The sequence below is a fragment of the Hypomesus nipponensis genome, chromosome 22, assembly GCF_054491055.1.
Source record: "Hypomesus nipponensis isolate SF chromosome 22, ASM5449105v1, whole genome shotgun sequence".
In the NCBI taxonomy this organism is placed as follows: domain Eukaryota; kingdom Metazoa; phylum Chordata; class Actinopteri; order Osmeriformes; family Osmeridae; genus Hypomesus; species Hypomesus nipponensis.
Window position 1 is genome coordinate 9,424,632 of NC_140382.1, and position 18,386 is coordinate 9,443,017.

Below are 18,386 nucleotides of genomic sequence, written 5' to 3' on the forward strand. Positions count from 1 at the left end.
TTATGGCTGTGTGTGTGCGTGTGCGTGTAAGCAGATGTTGGGCCGATCTCCACACCACAGCTATGTCTGTGCTCTGATGTCACCTGAATATGAAAAGCCTCTTGTGTTGACAGTTTTACCAGCAGCTCCAATCAGATCTGCCTCAGCCCTGCCCCGTGACACCAATCACACACATCTGTTGTTTTTTCTTTTGAGCTATGAACACAGTACATGGCACTATTTACATCCTTTCATGTAAAAGCATATCTACTTTGGGCAACTCAACCTAGGTGTAAGTGAGTTGCTGTGTTGCTGGTAGAGTGTGTAACTGGAGAGAGGCCTAGAGAGTCAAGCTGCGGGTGTTCCTGTGCTGCTCCCAGGCTGCACGAGGGCGCTGCGGACGAGGGCCTGGCGGGGGCGGAGCTGCTGCTGCAGCGGCAGGAGGAGGAGGTCCACAGGCTCCAGGCTCACCTGGCCCACAGGCTGTCCCGGGCCAACCTCTACCCCGGGGACGAGCCCCTGCCCCTGAGCCTGCCACGCACCTCCATGCTGGACCTCCGGGACCCGCTCAGCTCCTCAGCACACCGCAAGGCTAAGGTCCGGATGCCCGCAATGATGCTCCTTATGGAGGACGAGATAGTAGTGTGCTTTCCTTAAACATATTGTATACCTACTGCATTGAAATGTAACTAATACATTTAGAATAACTCACTGTCATACTGTTGCTTCTGCCCCCCCCCTCTCCCCCCCCCCCCCCCCACAGAATTTCTTTGGTCCCGAGTTTGTGAAGATGACCAGTGAGCCGTGTGTGCCTTTAATGGTTCCAGCTTCTATCATGGTGAGGGTTTGCTTTGAGAAATGGACGCTGCCTCGCCACATTTCATTGGCGTCAGGCCGACGAGGAGCACATATGACACCTTTGAAGAGAGCCTACCCCTTTCCTCTCTCCTTTTTACTGTTTATTATATCGATCTATCGATTGCTTTTTCTTGCGGGCTGTCTCTTGCTCGCAAGCTTTGCATCTGTTGCCGCACTGTAATTGCATGAATGGTTTAGTGGCGGCGTTCATGTCCAAGACAGATTTCCCTAGGGGACAGAATCAGGTGATGTTGATCTTTTCACGGCTCTCTTCATCTCTTCCTTCACCCCACCCCGCATCGCCCTCCAGAACAAGCGAGGGAAGCCGGAGGAGGTGCAGAGGAAGGTGGGCGTGATCCTGCTGAGCGGCCAGAAGCTGGAGCTCAGCTGTGACGTCAAGGCCGTGTGCAAGGACGTGCTGGACATGGTGGTGGCCCACATCGGCCTGGTGGAGCACCACCTCTTCAGCCTAGCCTACCTCAGAGGTACGCGCCAAGGAGCGGGGGCCGGAGGGCCAGCGTGGCCTGTGGCAGGTCGATATCGCTGGGGGTCGCTTGTCATAAGCTGTGTGTGTGCTATGTTCCTGCTGTCACCCCATCAAAACCCCTCATAAAAAGCGTTTTCACATTCAGTATTGATCCGTCAGAGCCTGCATCCCACACGTTCACTCCTGTAGGATGGAAGCGTGGCGAGTTCAGAAGCAGGACATGCATGTTGTTTGTACTTAGAAGTAGGTTTACATCTTATTTCGGACTGCGTGGTTTTCATGTTTGGATGAGGCCGTTTCGATTTTGATATTGATTTTGTGTTTTTATTTCTTTATGAACTGGTTGTGCATTAGCACATGTGAGTGACCCACTATGCACTGTGTCCCAGTCTGTCACTCTGACATCCCTGTGCACTTCTCTCTGACTGCAGATAACGAGTTCTTCTTTGTGGATCTTGATGCCAAGCTCTCCAAGGTGTCTCCGGAGGGCTGGAAGGAGGATCCCAAGAAGAAGAAAGTGGATGTCCCCTTTAATCTGTTCTTACGCATCAAGTTCTTCCTGAATGATGTCAACCTCATACAGTGAGAACAAAAATGAATCCATCTAAACGTGTCGCCACAAACAGACCAAAAAGTCCTTTTGGATGCCCTACTAGCATGCATAGAATATTTGATGTCATCTCATTCTCTACTTTCTCCAGGCACACCATGACAAAACACCAGTACTACTTGCAGCTGAGGAAGGATATCCTGGAGGAGAGGGTGCGCTGCGACACTGACAACGCCATGATGCTGGCATCCCTGGCACTGCAGGCAGAGTTTGGTGACTACCAGTCTGAGGTAGGCCTCTACCGGAGGACTGTTCTAGTCAAGTCAATGTCACAAGACATCCAAAAAGGCCCTCACCTAGCACAAGTAAACATTTATGTATCATGCTCTGTCAGGTTATTGCAACTGGACGTTAGATTTACAAAGTGTTTATTGCAATATTTGTGTATCCTCAGGATACTTTTCCCTCTGGATCAGTAAAGTTTACTCAACGGTCTAACTCCCTCCCATTATTTCAGATCCACGGAAAGACCTATTTTAGATTAGAGCACTACCTTCCCGCCTCAATCCTAGACAAGATCGACCAGACATCTATCAAAGAAGAACTGCCCAAACTTCACAACACCTACTACGGGGTCTCCGAGTCGGAAGCAGAGTTTGAGTTCCTGAAGGTGTGTAAGAGGGGGCAGTACCCATGTGTAGACCTGCACTCCATGACAGACCTCTAGTCAGTAGATAAGCCATATTAAAACTGGCCCATTAGTGTTTAGTGTGGATGGTGTGGGCTGAGGAGGTCTGCTTTGGGCTGAGGAGGTCTGCTGTGGGCTGAGGAGGTCTGCTGTGGGCTGAGGAGGTCTGCTGAGGAGGTCTGCTGTGGGCTGAGGAGGTCTGCTGTGGGCTGAGGAGGTCTGCTGTTTCCCCCGTGCAGGTGAGCCAGAGGCTGCCTGAGTACGGCGTTCACCTCCACCGCGTCCTGCCTGAGAAGAGGTCCCAGACCGGCATCATGCTCGGCGTCTTCTCCAAGGGCGTGCTCATCTTCGAGATCCTCAACGCCAACCGTACCCCTGTCCTGAGGTTCCCCTGGAGGGAAACCAAGAAGATCTCTTTCACTGTATGCATATTTCCCCCCCCCCCAGCAATAGTTGAGAAATGATTTTGCTTGATGCCCTACGACATGTCTACTGTACAACATGCAAAAATAATAATAATACCCCAACGAATTAGCTGTGTGCACTCAGAAGCCTCATCTCTCACCTTCTGTTTGGCCTCAGAAAAAGAAGATCTGCCTTCAGAACACGTCGGACGGCATCAAGCACCTGTTCCAGACGGACAGCAACAGGACCTGCCAGTACCTGCTGCACCTGTGCTCCGCCCAGCACAAGTTCCACCTGCAGATGAAGGCCCGCCAGAACAACCAGGAGCTGCAGGATCTTGGTATGGGAGATGGTTGAACGAAAGGGCCGACATAGATAGAATTATAATAATTTAAACGAAAATGATGGTGTATATGTATTACATTTGTGGAATATTAAAGCCTGTGTTTTACGAGTTAAAGAAGCACATTTCTCATTATAAACACAAAGCTATGTTTTTTGGGGGGGGAGATGTGCATGTGTGAGATTGCTGCTGATGTGTCCACAGAGAACTCCCCCCTGAGCATCCTGCAGTACTCTCTAGGACCTGGGGATGTGGAGGGCTTGGGTCGGGCCCTGAGCTCCTCCAGCCTGGCTCCCAGCTCCTCAGCCCGCTCAGACCCCGACCACCCAAAGAGGATCTCCTACTCCGAGATGGCACTGAACAAGGCCCACGGCGGGCGGCTCCACTCCTCAGACCAGCCCCTCTTCCCTGGCTTCACCGGTGCTGGCGTCGGTGGCCAGCCCTCCTCCAGGCTTCTGTCCCGCTCCCATCACAACTTGGGCCAGGTGCCCGAGTCGCCTGAGCACCGGGCGGCCGTGGCGGCTCCATCGGCGGGGCACTATGGTAGCCAGAGCGGGCTGAACCGGGCCCAGCTCCTGGCCTCTCACCACCAGCAGCAGCAGCACCACAGAGCCAGCTCTGACACGGACTCCATCTCTGTGTCCAACCAGCAAAACATGTGAGGGACTAGTATCCAGGCTCACTGTGTTCCTGTGTTGATATCCAGCTGATAGGCTGTGTGTGCCCAATACACAGACTGTGCAGCACAGGGTTACCTAGTCCTGGGGAGACTCATTAGTGTGTTGGGAGGCGTGTATTTTTCCTTTGCCTGGGGATTATCAGTGTTGCTAGACACTTCTACCTCCAGGTTTTAATGAGCTCACTTGGGGCGACAGGCGTGTATGTGTGTAGGTAGGTGTGTGTGTGTGTGTGTGTGTGCAGGTAGGTGTGTGTTTGTGTGTAGGTTTGTGCAGTCATCTGTGCTCTGCTGACTTGTTTTTGTGTGCCAGTTTGTCTGTCTCATCTCAATCCCGCCAGACTTCTGGGTGGAGTAAACCCCCTCTCACAGAACTGGAAAGGCCCTCAGGCTCACGAGCCAGGGCTGCCACAGTCTACTTTTCAAACTTTTTCAAACTTTGAGCTGAGGGAGGGATTTGTACGTGTTCTTTTACATCCAGTCTGATTGTGGTTTTCCCCCGCCTTTTTATAATTACTCTCCAGCCCAACTCCTATCTGAAAAACACATCACATAATAACGCAGTTCTAATGTTCTTTGTTGCATTCTGCTTCACTCTCTCCCCCTCTCTCTTCCTCCATCTACCTCCCTCCCTCCCCAGTGTGTTCGGCTCTGCGGCCCCAAGCAGCTGGAGTCTCAAGAGGTTCAAGAAAGAGTCGGACTCCTCCTCCATCGAAGACACCGGCCACGCCTATGTAGTGGGTAAGGACAGTCTCCCTAGCAACAAAGAGACACCAGCCCAGCTCCAAACGTCCCTCTGCGCAGAGGGTCCAAACCATCTCATCGGTGCAGGCCGGTTCAGATGTTCCACACGGCCGATCAGAGGAGGAACAGAAAGAAGCCAGGGAGAAGGGGTGGGCGAGCAGCAAGGGAAGCCATGGGCAGGCTGTGGTTCTCTCTTCTCCTTGTCTCCTTCCTGCCTGCCTGTCTCCCCATCGCTCGCTCTCCTCTCAGATCAGTGGCGAGAAGGGTCGGGCCTTAGGACACACCTCTCCTTTTGTTTTTGATCTTCACAAACGAGAGGAAGAGTGTCGCCAACCCAAATGAACCACGCTTATGTAACTGTTGTTCATTGGCTGAATCCGGAGTTTGATCATGCACGTTTTTGTGTGGCTGAATGTCTGTTTGTTTTCAAAACCAGACTGACAACATTTATATTAGCATGCTAAAATAAGATGATTGTCATTCTTCAGGAAGTCGTGTTTGTTCTCTGGGATAGCGTGTGTGTAGAACGTGTGTGTAGACAGTCATTGTATTCATACACACACGCAGGCAGACAAACTGGCCAGGCACTCACTCTTTTGCTCTCTTCTCAGGAGTGAACATGCATAGCTCTGGTTTGCCCTCGACGCCTGCCTCGCTCTCCGTCAACAGTAAGTCTGTCTCCCTCTCCTCTTCAATCCTTTCCTTCTCGTCCCCTCTGCTAGCTGTAACCAATCGTTTTTAAACTAGGTTTTGGACTCGAGCTTCACATATAATCCCGATCGTCTCTCGGGGTTTAAATGCTGCCGTTGCTGTGTATCTTTCCCATGTGTGTGGAACTGACAGAGAGAGCCACAGAGAAGATTCAGCTCCACTGGCTCAGTGTTGGATCATGCTGCGTGTCCCCCCAGCGCTCTCAGCCCAAACCTCTGGCTCCTGTCCCTCTTGTTGAATGGCTTCATGCTTGGCACCGAACGTGTGACCTTCCTTTTCATCCCTGCTTGGCCTCTCTGTGAGGGCCCCATTAGCCAGCGGCACCAGAGGCTCCAGCCTGTCAACACGGCCCATGTCCGGCTGCCTGACAGTTATCTATGGATACGCTGAAGCCTTAAGGCCCTATTATATCCCCTGTGAAACTGATTTGCCATGCTCTGACCATGTAACACAGGCTGTTCTCTGGTTACACCCCACCACCAACTGACACGCCCTCACTGGAGCTAACAGAGCAGACATTCATCTTCCTCCTTTGTGATAGGCCAGAGGCAACGTCAGTCAGATCTTTTTAATTGTTTTGATAAGTGATTTATTCAGCTTGATGCGCCCGGGGAATGTTGAAGGCACCTCCATGTTGCTCACACAGTCCCACTCTGACTACCCCCCCCCCCCTTCTGCTTGTCCATTTCATGCAGATTCCCTAAAAAAGAAGCTGAACGCCTTGCCCTCCCTGGAGAGAGAAATTACAACCATCAATCTGAAGAAGGATGTGAAGTATGGCCTTGGTGAGTGTGTGTGTGTGTGTGTGTGTGTGTGTGTATGTGTGTAGTCAGCTCTGGAATAACTCCATCCCGCTGAACGGAAGTCATATATCCCAGAGGGTGTTGGCCATGCTGACACTCAGGCTACAATACATGGCCTGGGGTTCTACCATGAGAGGGTTATCAGTCCAAGTGTACACTGTCTTCAGTAGACGCCAGCACATGTATTTCCAGCTGCCAGGCCCCGAGTGGGTCCAGGCCCCGAGTGGGTCCAGGCCGTGCAGACTGATGTGTCCCCAGACCAGACGGGCCAGCTTGGGATTCAGCTGAAAGTCAACCGGCTGACGAGCTGTAGTGTCCTTCATGAAGCGGTGGTGTGTCTGTGGCCCACTGGAGGGTATACTGGCTCTGACTGTGGGACTGTGTGTGCGCGTGCGCAGGCTTCCAGATCGTAGGGGGGGAGAGCTGGGGCCGCGTAGACCTGGGCACTGTCATCAGCTCCGTCACCCCTGGAGGGCCGGCTGGTGTGGACGGCTCCCTCAAGCCAGGTCTGTGAGGGGCACCACCAACTGAAGACACCGTTCACTTCTCTATTACAGCCCAGCCGCAACGTGTGTGTGGCAAATAATCTACTGTGTCAAAACACAGTGTGTTGATACAGGTGGAACAGTTCCAGGGACATTGGTTGGATTTCTAATTTGGGTTGGACACATTTATTTTTGTAAGGAATTGGTTCGTTAGAGGACAAGTAGGTCTTCTTTTTTTACATTTAGTCATTTTAGCAGACGCTCTTACCCAGAGTGACGTACAGACTTACCGCCTAATAAGCCAGGTAGGTCATGTATACAGATAATCCTATAATACTTTAGTGCATATTCCACTCCACCTTTTGATTTAAAAACAGCAAGCAACAACAAATGTTTGCGGAGAAATGTCCTACCCGTTTATGATGAAACCTATGCCCCTGAACAGAACCCCTTTGCACATTGTGATGCTGGGTCTTCAACATTTGGTCAGTGGTGTTGTGTCTCGTGTCATTGACTGGTGTGCGTGTGTTCCACAGGGGATCGTCTCATCTCTGTGAATGACGTGGACCTGGAGGGCCTGCCTCACTCCACAGCCATACAGCTCCTCCACAGTGCCCCTGACGACGTGACCCTGGTCGTCTCCCAACCAAAGGAGAAGCTGTATGAAGGTAGGATAGTCTGACAGAGAGAGGCTGGATGAAGGTAGGATAGTCTGACAGAGAGAGGCTGGATGAAGGTAGGATAGTCTGACAGAGAGAGGCTGGATGAAGGTAGGATAGTCTGACAGAGAGAGGCTGGATGAAGGTAGGATAGTCTGACAGAGAGAGGCTGGATGAAGGTAGGATAGTCTGGTAGAGAGAGGCTGGATGAAGGTAGGATAGTCTGGTAGAGAGAGGGGGTAGTACCTATGCGAGGCATGACGGGTCTCACTAACCGCCTCTCTGTTGTGTCTGACAGGGTCTCTCTCGGGGTGTGTTCCATACGAGGACAAGCCTCCCGCCGTGTCCTCTGGCCAGCAACAGGAACTGGACTTTGAGTCGTCCACCTCCTCCTCCTCCGAGCAGGCAGACAGAGGAAGTCCCAGCCCGCCTCCCCCCAGTGAGCCCACCCCCCCCTCCAGATCCCCGCTCCAACAGCGCCACGACAACCTCGGCTCAGAAGACTCCAAAACCAACCCCGCCCCCACCCCTCCCCAGGTCCCTGTTAACGGCATTCACCACAACCCGCCTCCAGGTGGCGCCACAGCCCACACTCCAGCCCTGGGTCAGGACGCCGGCCCACCAGCCCTGCCACCCAAGACCAGGAAGCCCAAAGCCCCCGAGGCTCCCAAAGACTCGGAGCACTCTGACAGAGGAGACTCTGACATGGATGAGATGACTCATCCCAGTGGTCAAGACAAGCTCAAAGTGAAAAAGGTAGGGTCAGTGATCCCCAACCCAAAGCACTGCCTCAGTCTCAGTGAAAGCAACTCACTGAAATTGGAGAAGTTTTGAATATGTTGCACTGACGTCCGTGTATGCCCCATGATAATGATTTCGAGTTCACATGCTTTCACCTTGAGGCACACGCGTTTACCAAACTGCATTTTTTGGGGGGCGGCGAAAGTCACCTATCTGCTTTTGACTGTCTGTGAAACTAACGGCGACATGAGTGAGCTTGCATTCATCGTTTCGTTCTCGATGCCAATGCAAGACCACTCTGAACTGTATAGGTCGCATGCCTCTTTTCGGAATGCCCTGAATGTCCTTATTCTCCCAGCCTCCTCGGCTGTTCCCCTCTGTCTGCACGGCCCGCCTGCTAACAACACCACCTGTACTGTCTTCTCTGTTTGCAGGACTTATCTCCCCACAGCATCATGGGAAAACTAAGTGGTAATGACCCAGGGGTCAATAGTCTCCAACCAGGAGATCTATTTGACGTTGAGCTGTCCAAAAAGGACAGCAGCCTGGGCATAAGTGTCACGGTACTGTTCGGAAAGGTTTTCACTCTCTCTTTTGTTTTTGCTCCCTTCCCCCTCCTCATCTCGTGACTCCTGTGTGTGTGTGTGTGTGTGTGTGTTTGTCCCACAACCCGCAGTCTGCTCTCACAACTCTCCGCTTGGCTTCATGTTAGTACATTGTCACGCTCTATCTCTCGCATGCAGCTTTTCAAATTCAGCTTTTTTCAATGAATTTAAAAGTGGTGCCATTGGGACAGAGGTCAGTTCTGTATGTTCTAAAGCCTGGGGGATTCCTGCACAGGTCTATCTCAGGAGGGTAGGACACACTGTGGAGGACTGGGGCGTGTGTTAAGACCCTCGCTCGTGCCTGGTTAGACATCTAGCTGAACGTGATTGGCTGCAGTGTGACCTGTGTGATTTCCCTCTATGTGATTCTCCCATAACTCCATGATTGTGCCAGCATGCTTTCACGTGTAGGAACAACAGCTTCTCTTCAGTACAGCCTTCCTGAGCCAGCCCCCTAGACCACTTGTAGGGGTTCCATGTCCTTTTTAAAGTGCTCCCTGTAGTGTTCAGGGTGTATGGCATCACTAATGAGTCATTTGTCCATTCGATCTTAAGGAAGAGTATAGTGAATGTAAGGCGGGGGTAGGGCCTGGGTTAGAGAAGTGACAACCCGACTTGCACGAGCTTTTCACGTCATGTGATCTTCCACGCTGATCTCCCGCTTCACCAGCACAGCACCATGATCGGAAAGCAATGACCCGGAATTAGGCTCGTCTGATCATTCTACTTTAACCTCATCGTAGTCATTCTCCAGCTCCGTAACATGCCACACAGTCAGTCATGTCAACCTCCCGCCCCATCCCACACACAGTTCAACCCGGAGCCTTCTCTGGGTGAGGTCTGACTGTTGTCTGTCTGTGTCTCTAGGGGGGGGTCAACACCACGGTGAGACACGGGGGGGTGTACGTGAAGGCCATCATCCCTAGAGGAGCTGCAGAACTGGACGGACGCATCCACAAGGGTGAGGGATGATGAGCTGGACCAATAGAATCAAGGTCCAGTGACAGTGAAAAGGTCCAATCAGATTTGATTTGTAAAGCCCTTCTTACGAGCAATGTCACAGAGGGCTGCACATACACCCGTTAGAACTGCACCTAAACCCTCAAAGAAGACCAGGAGAAAGGGGGCATACTAATTACACCGACACACATACTTGTCTCATGCAAATGCTCTGATCCTAAATATGACCAAAAGCTGAAAGGAGAATAAAGGAGGCTTGATCCAAAATGGCCTCCTCAGAGAAGCGGCGGTGTGAGGGAGGTTTGTGGACTGTGCTGTGACCGTGGCTCTGTGCTCCCTCCCAGGGGACCGCGTGGTGGCGGTCAACGGGAAGAGTCTGGAGGGAGCCACTCACAGGCAGGCTGTGGAGACCCTGAGGGACACTGGACAGGTCAGCCATGATTTACACCAGGGTGGTGCTGTGGCGGCATTTATATCTATTTCAGCCGTTTAGTAGACACTTTAACGGCAACTTAGAATGTGTACGTTTGTTTACGGTGGTGAACATGTTGAATACGGGCGGTGCAATAACTATTAAAACTGACAGATTGATTGGAGGGGTTTATCATCTCATTCCTCTCACCCCCCTCTCCTCTCTCACCCCCCCCCCCTGTTTCTCCTCCCCCTCCTTCCTCAGACGGTCCACCTGCTCCTGGAGAAGGGTCAGCTGCCCGTAGACAGCGTCCACGCCCCCCTGACCCCCAAGAGCACCCCACCCTGTGGGACCAAGGACCAGGCCCAGTCACAGGCTCCAGAGCCCAAACTCAAACCAGAGTATAGCTTCATAACAAAAGGTACAGCACACGATACAAACAACCTAACGGAGAACAAGGCTGGAGAGAATGCACGAAACTGCATGAACTGTGTATTTTGTTAGTGGCACCCCACCATTCACTTCTGCTTAGGGTTTAACACGTGTGTGTGTGTGTGTGTGTTCTTGTCTCAAGACAATGTGTTTGAGGTGGGCCTGCTGAAGAACTCGTCAGGGCTGGGCTTCAGCTTCAGTCGAGAGGAGAGCCCCCCGACCAGCCCGCCGGCTCCAGCATGGTCAGGGTGAAGAAGCTGTTCCCCGGGCAACCAGCGGCGGAGAGCGGCCTCATCGACGTGGGCGACGTCATCCTCCGCGTCAACCAGACGCCCCTGCGAGGACTCTCGCAGCACGTACGTGTCCCCCCCCCCCCCCCCCCCCGACACCAAAGCACACCCCGACGGGACGCGTGTACGTGCGCGTGTACGTGCGCGTCGTCAGGTGGGTCCCAGCTGTCCTGATTGGCTGTCCCCCTGTGTCATGCCCTGTGTCAGGAGGTGATCTCAGCTCTGCGCGGGACGGGGCGGGACGTGATGCTGCAGCTCTGCAGACCCGAACACGGCCTCCTGCCCGCGATGGACACCTCGGCTCAGGTGAGGCTCAGCCACGCTTTGGACGAGAGGCCCACCCCCCGTGACGGTACGACCGGTAAACGTAGAACCTTTTTATGTTTCCCCCCACCCCCAAGACCCCCATGTCGTCCCCTCGCAAGGAGCTGGCGCTCCAGCCAGAAGCCAGCCTCGGCCCGGCCAAGACGCCGTCTCCAGGGGTTGGCGGCGAGGGCCAGAGGCGCCTGGGGATGGTGGAGGAGGCCCTGGAGAGGGTGCACCTCAAGAGCCACGGCCGCAGGGACAGCTACAGCGACAGCACCGAGGGAGACGACGAGGAGGTGGAGGAGGCCTTCAGCCCCGCCCTGGAGCAGAGCAGACAAGCCTGGGAGCGGAGTATCTACCAGACCCCCAGCGAGAACCTGGGCCCCGGCCGCGTCGGCCAGCCGGAGAAGCCCTCCGAGCTGGACGACACCCTCGGCTCGGCCTACTACTCCCCTGACCTGTCTGTGTGCAGGCCCGGCCTGAGGTAGGAGACTGTCGCCAGACGAGGCTGCTGTGGCTGGTCCCTGTGTGTCTCGCGCACGTGTGCTTGCGTGTGTGGCTGTGGTCTGTGACCTTACAGAAGCCCGTGCTGAGGCCGTGACCGTATCCTCCGGATCTCTCCGCAGGTCTTCGTCCTCCCCCCTCACGCCTGATCTGGAGGGCCCCCCACAGCCCATGGTCTCCTCCCCAGACACCCCCAGCCCACAGCCCCTCCCTCCCCCTCTGCCCACACCCCTCAATCTCATGATGTCTACCAACGGCCAGGACGGGGAAGAGTTTGTGCCTGTAAGAGGGACAGACTGCTGGGGAGGGAGGGGCTGGGGGCTGGGGGAAGGATCTACAACACACACTGTACTGTTACTTGTATTGATAAATGTCAAAATAATTCAAGTTTAAGTATTTTATTGTCAGATGCACAGCAACAACACAGGGTCAGACTGGGCACTGAAATTCTTAAGACAAGACAACGCAAAGCAACCTGGCATAACATAACACATAAGTACACAGAACATAGATAACATCTGTGATAAGATCAAATATAGTTAACCTAATATACAAATAATTATCGTATTAGTATTAGATGTGGTTTAGCCTGTCCGATGTGGTGATGTTGTGAACCTGCTCTTCAGGACGTGGAGGTCAAAGTGTCTCTGGTCAAGTCTGATAAAGGGAGCCTGGGCTTCACTCTGACTAAAGGAAATGACCTCGGCTGCTACATCCATGACATCATCCAGGATCCGGCTTTGGGAGACGGCAGACTGAGGCCTGGAGACAGAATGATCATGGTAGTGTTTCCTCACTGGAATGAAACTGTCTGTATTGGAACCAAGTTAGTGTGTATGTTCACACATGATATCGGTATACGTACTTGAGGAAAACTGTCATGAAGTTGTCTACTAAATACTGGACGGAAACTATCGGAATTCTAAACGAGTCAGCCTGCATGTTAAAGAGAACACATGGGTCACGCTACTCCCTCAGTATTGTGTAAACCATTTCTTTAGGCAACTTAACCAGCCAGCAACCTTTAGTGATCATGTGATGATGGTGGCCATGTCCCTGCCTCCTCCTCCTCCCTGGCAGGTGAACAACACTGATGTGTCCAACATGGGCCACACGGAGGTGGTGAACCTGGTGAGGGCGGCCCCCCGGGTGGTGGAGCTGGTGGTGGGGAGGGTCCTGGAGGCCCCCAAGCCCCCCATAGAGGCCCACCTGCTGCCAGACATCTGCTTCCAATGCCAGGACCAAACCCTGGGTAAGGATGTGTTGACCACACTGGTATGATTCGCACACAAACTGAGAGAGGATCTATGATCGTGACCCATATCACCCATTGTACTTCCACTTGTGGCAATGTTGAAATCCGACGTACAGATGAGTTCAACATTTCCCACACAACCAACAGATGGTAGTACTGTTGTGGCTGTGGTGTTGCCACATGATTACATTTGATGCATTGACACTAACAACAACATACCATGACCTGTTATATGTACATATAGGGCATATTATATATCCCTAGGGGCACTTATGATCAAAATCGACTTGCATTGTTCTGTTGTACATCCTACATCCTTACATAGATAATGATCACCCAAAACAAAGCCTCGCTTTGAGAGAGAACCCACTCAAGGTGCACCCGAGACAAATGTCCCTGTAAGAAACCTGCCACAGCCTCGTTCCCTGGCCCTCCCTGTCCACAGAATGTCCCTGCTCTCACTACCTAGCCAGAGGGCAGTACAAACAGACCTGATGAGCCCCTTGTTCATCCCCCTGCCGGCTGGCCCTCTGTTCCTGCAGGTGTGGTGCTGGCCGGCGGGAGCGACAGTGCGTACGGGGTGCTGTTCATCCAGGACATCGTGCCCGGCTCTGCCGTGTCCCAGGAGGGCAGCCTGAGGCAGCTGGACTTGGTCCACTACATCAACGGGGCTCCCACGGTGGAGCTGACCCTGAGCGAGAGCACCAGACTGCTGGAGCTGTCGCTCCGAGACCTGGCGCTCAAGGCCACCAGGTAGGCTCAGACGCGCTCGGAGAGAGCCCGCTGCAGTGTCGTGTGGAGGAAGCCACGGCTCGAGTTTCCAACTGTCAACCCGAGGCAGATGGAAGTGGTTGTTGTGTTATGTTGATGTACCTTCCTCATCTTCCACAGGGATGGAAAGCCGGTTTCCCCTGAGCGGAAAAGTATCTCATCTCAGAACATCAGCAGCACAAAATTCCCCACGAGTATGAATGGTACGTATGAGATTTGAAAGGAAGGCCACGTTAAAGAAACTATTATTGATCTTGCTTTTTTTTTATGCATCTTTGTTTTGCTTTGTAATTACGTTTTTGGTCGTTCCTGAGTTTGGTGTTGTAGCAATGTGATGGTTGTTTTCCTTGTGTGGTTGAAGGTTATCTCCATGGAGACGATCGCAGAGATGCAGAAGCTCTGTGTCCTTTAGAGGTAAACACACTGATACCTGCCTAGTGGAAAAGCAGACAACGGGTCTTCCAGGAATGTGTCTGCTTAGACAAAAAACTGAATCTTTCTAAAACATAAAGTATATTCCAGTGTCCTTGAAATCCCTGTGTTTTAAAAGGACCATGTTCTCTTGTTTTGTGTGCTGCACGTACAGGAGGAACTTATTGACCTGGATCTGAAGAAGCCTGTGTCTGGAGGTCTGGGCTTCTCTGTGATTGGTGGAGAGAGGGGCATCTTTGTGAAGTCCATTACCCCTGGAGGAGTAGCAGACAACTCAGGCAGGCTGCAAGTGGGCGACAGGTTACTGAAGGTAGATTTTGGTCAATTGTGGGGATTATTCTCCATGTATTCTCATGCAATACATGTTATGACCACTAGTGGCATAATGAGGTCTGTAACTCATTAGTCAGCACCGGTGTTAACCTGTCTTGTGGATTGGATGGTTAACAGGTGAATGAGGACCTCATGACAGGGGTGTCTCACACAAAAGCTGTCACCACCATCCGGAAAGCCAAAGACCTCGTTCACCTGATTGTGTCCCGCCCACCAGACCAAAACGCCAGCACGTACTTGGCCTATCTCCCCATCAGCTTAGACAAGTGCAACGGAAACACTGGTAACCACTGAACAGTAGTCCACACAGATCTTCCTCTGGGCTCAGAGGAGTGTTCACATACATGTCCACATGGTCTCACTGGGATGCGTCACCTCAAATGGTCATTTTAGGGAGGCAACAATAATGGTATTTTGAACCTATATCTGAAACCCACTTTTTTGTTTTCAGATGTCAGTGAGGACAGTGGAGTGAAGATTAAATTGTGCAGTCCTCCTGAAGACCACAAGACCATCAGCCTCCCTGAAATACCACCAATAGGTTGCGAAACATGTTCCTCATCATCCACACTTCTGACAGCCTAATCATACAAAAAAATGTGGACTATGCTAAATCTTTAGAAAAACGGTTATTTCTTTGGTTTGCACTGGTGATCAGCATACCATAGGGATCAGAGTGATTAAAACAGATGGAGGAGGAAATTCCACATTGCAGGAAGAAAGTACAGTCTGGGAAGTCTGGGTCTGTATTGGTGAGTCTGTGTTGATGGTGTGTGTTTCTCTGCTAAGACTATGAGGAGGAAGGAGAGAGGAGACTGACTGAGCAGGGCGCTGAGCTGTCTGAGGACACCGACTGTGACGGCTTCTCGCTGCCTGAGGATTCTCCTGAGGTACACACACACACACACACACACACTATAACAACATCCTTTACTGCTGCTCGTTTCCAACGCTCACTCTTCTCCTCGTGTTGCTTCAGACGTCCCGGAAAGCTGAATGGGAAGAGGAGAGCGTGGACAATCCCCGGAATGAGAAGTAAGCAGGGCTGCCGCCACACTGTCACCTAACGCCCCAAACATCCTATCATGGTTAACACTCAAACTGGACTCCAACCTGCCTGTGTGGCGCTCTCAGTTACCTGCAGATGAGCGCGGAGCAGCCGGAGGAGGACGACATCACGTGGGGCAGTGACGAGCTGCCCATCGAGAACATCAACTCCATGTTCACCGGTGGTGAGCCGCGCTCCACACATGCCTCCGCTGCATGATTAGAAAGGACGCAGTCCTCCAAGGGCAAACTTGCATGCCGGTTTTTGCGACGTCGCAAGGGGGTTGTGTATTTTGTGGTCTTTAATTCAAGCAATGGAATGCTGTGCCTTAAACACCTCGACTCCTGCCGCACACAGATGGACCAATCATCACTGAGGATGAGCTGACCTCCCTCCCCCTGGTCAAAGTGGTTCCTGAGGGCCAGTACACAGGGCCCAAGCTCAGTACAGTAGTCCGTATGCTGAGGGGCCTCCTGGAGCAGAAGGTCCCTCTGCAGGAGTTTGAGGTAAAAACTGTGTGGGAAAAGCCTGGGTGGCCCCACAACCACTGTGGACTATTCAGAAGTGCTCTGAGAAAGGGTGGGGAAAAAGGGTTTAGATTAGATAGAACTTCAGATCATTAGTAGTAGCTTTATTTTCATGTTATTATTTTCTATTGCTGTCACTTTCGAACAGAACCTGCAGAATCTGCAGCCCCTGGATGACTGTTTGATTGGCCAGACCAAGGAGAACAAGAAGAAGAACCGCTACAAGAACATTGTACCCTGTAAGTTCCATAGATTGCTTCTGAATGTCTGAGTGTTAACAGTGAGGCTAGCTTCATGGTGGGTTCTACCCTTTGAGAATAATATCTTGTATTTTATATTATTGTCATTTCCAAGTTGTGAACCATCTCTCTCTATTCTTGTCTTGTCAGTTGACACCACCCGAGTAGTTCTGGGAAAGGACGGAGGCTATATCAATGCCAACTTCATCAAGATGCTGGTGAAAGATGAGCACTTCATGTACATTGCCTGTCAGGGACCCCTACCCACCACTCTAGGGGATTTCTGGCAGATGGTGTGGGAGCAGAAATCCAACGTGATCGCCATGATGACCCAGGAAGTAGAGGGGGGAAAGGTCAAGTGCCAGCGCTACTGGCCTGACACGCCCAGGACAGCAGAGATGGTTGACGACAGGCTGCAGATCACCCTGGTCAAGGACCAGCACCTTGACAACTTTGTCATCCGTCTGATTGAGGTCAAAGACATCCATGTGAGTCTTTGATTTATAATTAGCCTCCAATAGATTTCCTGTTAATGGTTCCTGAACACACACACAAGTTTCTCTGCCCGTGTAACAGAGTTGAATTGGTCAAACGCTGTTTATGTTAATGGGTGTTTGAGAGATGGTTAGTTCCATGCATTAGTAGAGTAACGGGGGACCAGGTCAGGATGGGCGACGCAGTGCCATGTGTTCCCCTTTGTGCGCTCATGCTGAACAAGAGATGACGGTGTACTTTTTCTCTCCTCTTCAGACCAATGACATTCAGCGGGTTACTCATCTGAACTACACAGGCTGGCCAGACCATGGAACTCCCTCCCAACCCGAACAGCTGCTCACTTTCATATCCTACATGAGGCACATCCACCATTCCGGACCTGTTGTCACGCACTGCAGTGCCGGGATTGGCCGATCTGGAACCCTCATTTGCATAGACGTGGTTCTTGGCCTTATCAGCAAAGATGCCGACGTAAGTTTGTTTAAAAAAAGGTTCAGGGTCTGATAGCCCAAGACAACACTGTAGAGATTGTTTTAAAATGGTTGTTTTCTGTTTAGTTTGATATTTCAGATGTGGTGAGAAACATGAGGCTCCAGAGGCAAGGAATGGTCCAAACAGAGGTAACAAGAACTTTTTGCTTTTTTTCGTTCATAGTGTCTTTATACGATCGCTATATGCTTTATCTAATTTATTATATTTTTTGTCCCATTGCACTTCTCCTTACAGGAACAATATATTTTCTGCTACCAAGTGATCTTATATGTGCTTAGATGTCTTCAAGCAGAAGAGAAAATCTCAGGATAGCAAATCTACAGTGCCCATAACCACACCCCCCCCCCCCTCCTGTGGAAGCTGCACCCCCACTCAGCACCTTCAAACACACACGCTACAGTAGCAGGGCTACCATGTACATGTTCTTACATTGCCTTGAGTATATACTTTTCCACAAAAGTAAATCTCATATTTTTATGATTGCTTTTGAGTTCCTCTCCCCTCTTTGGCTGCTACCACTCTTAATGCATTCATGACAACTGTTGATTTTGTTTAGTCCATCACAATTTAATACTATGTTTTTATAGATTCTTGGATATTATGGTATGAGTATGAACGTGATGAATGAATTCATATTTTATGTGGAGAAAGATCGTGTGTATTTTAAAAGCTATTTGATGCTGGAATATGCCTTGACAGAATACTATGACAGTATTTGCATTGTAAATCTATTATACAGTAATTGCTGACTGCCTGAGGTAATCAATGAATTTAAAGTGTACATATTCATCTCTTGAATACTGTGTATATGTTTTAAAATGTTACATAAAGGAGAATTTTCAATTTGTAAATAAATGAGTCAAACATTTCCATGTGGTTGCTATTCATTTCATGGTATTATAGTAGGGATGGGGAAAAAAATCTTCAAATTTGAATTAGTGATTCACAAATGTAAAAAAATATTTTGTAAGCATATATTGAATCGAAATTTGATTTAAACATTTTAAATCGAATCGTGACCCCAAGAATCGAATCGTGAGGTACCAAAAGATTCCCACCACTACTAGACGGTAAGCTGTACATTTGTTTAATATGTAACCATGTTGCAGAAATAAATCAGTATATTCAAGAAAAAACGACTTATTGTCACTGTATT

At 50.9% G+C, this 18,386-nt stretch overlaps 1 protein-coding gene across 1 annotated transcript in view; it reads left to right on the plus strand.

Moving 5' to 3' along the window:
* Window positions 1-18,098, plus strand: part of ptpn13 (protein tyrosine phosphatase non-receptor type 13) — a 38,616-nt gene extending 20,518 nt beyond the window's left edge. The window contains 41 exon segments of the mRNA XM_084687144.1: window positions 360-576; window positions 743-817; window positions 1,148-1,322; window positions 1,756-1,906; window positions 2,026-2,164; window positions 2,392-2,544; window positions 2,802-2,984; window positions 3,145-3,307; window positions 3,515-3,968; window positions 4,627-4,727; window positions 5,342-5,398; window positions 6,137-6,226; window positions 6,643-6,750; window positions 7,266-7,397; window positions 7,687-8,144; window positions 8,564-8,692; window positions 9,602-9,695; window positions 10,039-10,124; window positions 10,371-10,527; window positions 10,681-10,749; window positions 10,752-10,894; window positions 11,036-11,134; window positions 11,230-11,618; window positions 11,761-11,920; window positions 12,265-12,420; window positions 12,719-12,890; window positions 13,436-13,646; window positions 13,785-13,867; window positions 14,026-14,078; window positions 14,251-14,406; window positions 14,547-14,712; window positions 14,881-14,970; window positions 15,219-15,319; window positions 15,409-15,464; window positions 15,564-15,661; window positions 15,835-15,983; window positions 16,153-16,243; window positions 16,394-16,731; window positions 16,994-17,209; window positions 17,296-17,358; window positions 17,465-18,098. Of these exon segments, the coding sequence (XP_084543270.1) occupies window positions 360-576; window positions 743-817; window positions 1,148-1,322; window positions 1,756-1,906; window positions 2,026-2,164; window positions 2,392-2,544; window positions 2,802-2,984; window positions 3,145-3,307; window positions 3,515-3,968; window positions 4,627-4,727; window positions 5,342-5,398; window positions 6,137-6,226; window positions 6,643-6,750; window positions 7,266-7,397; window positions 7,687-8,144; window positions 8,564-8,692; window positions 9,602-9,695; window positions 10,039-10,124; window positions 10,371-10,527; window positions 10,681-10,749; window positions 10,752-10,894; window positions 11,036-11,134; window positions 11,230-11,618; window positions 11,761-11,920; window positions 12,265-12,420; window positions 12,719-12,890; window positions 13,436-13,646; window positions 13,785-13,867; window positions 14,026-14,078; window positions 14,251-14,406; window positions 14,547-14,712; window positions 14,881-14,970; window positions 15,219-15,319; window positions 15,409-15,464; window positions 15,564-15,661; window positions 15,835-15,983; window positions 16,153-16,243; window positions 16,394-16,731; window positions 16,994-17,209; window positions 17,296-17,358; window positions 17,465-17,542 (6,259 nt within the window). The 3' untranslated portion in view covers window positions 17,543-18,098.
* The last annotated feature ends 288 nt before the right edge of the window (window positions 18,099-18,386 follow it).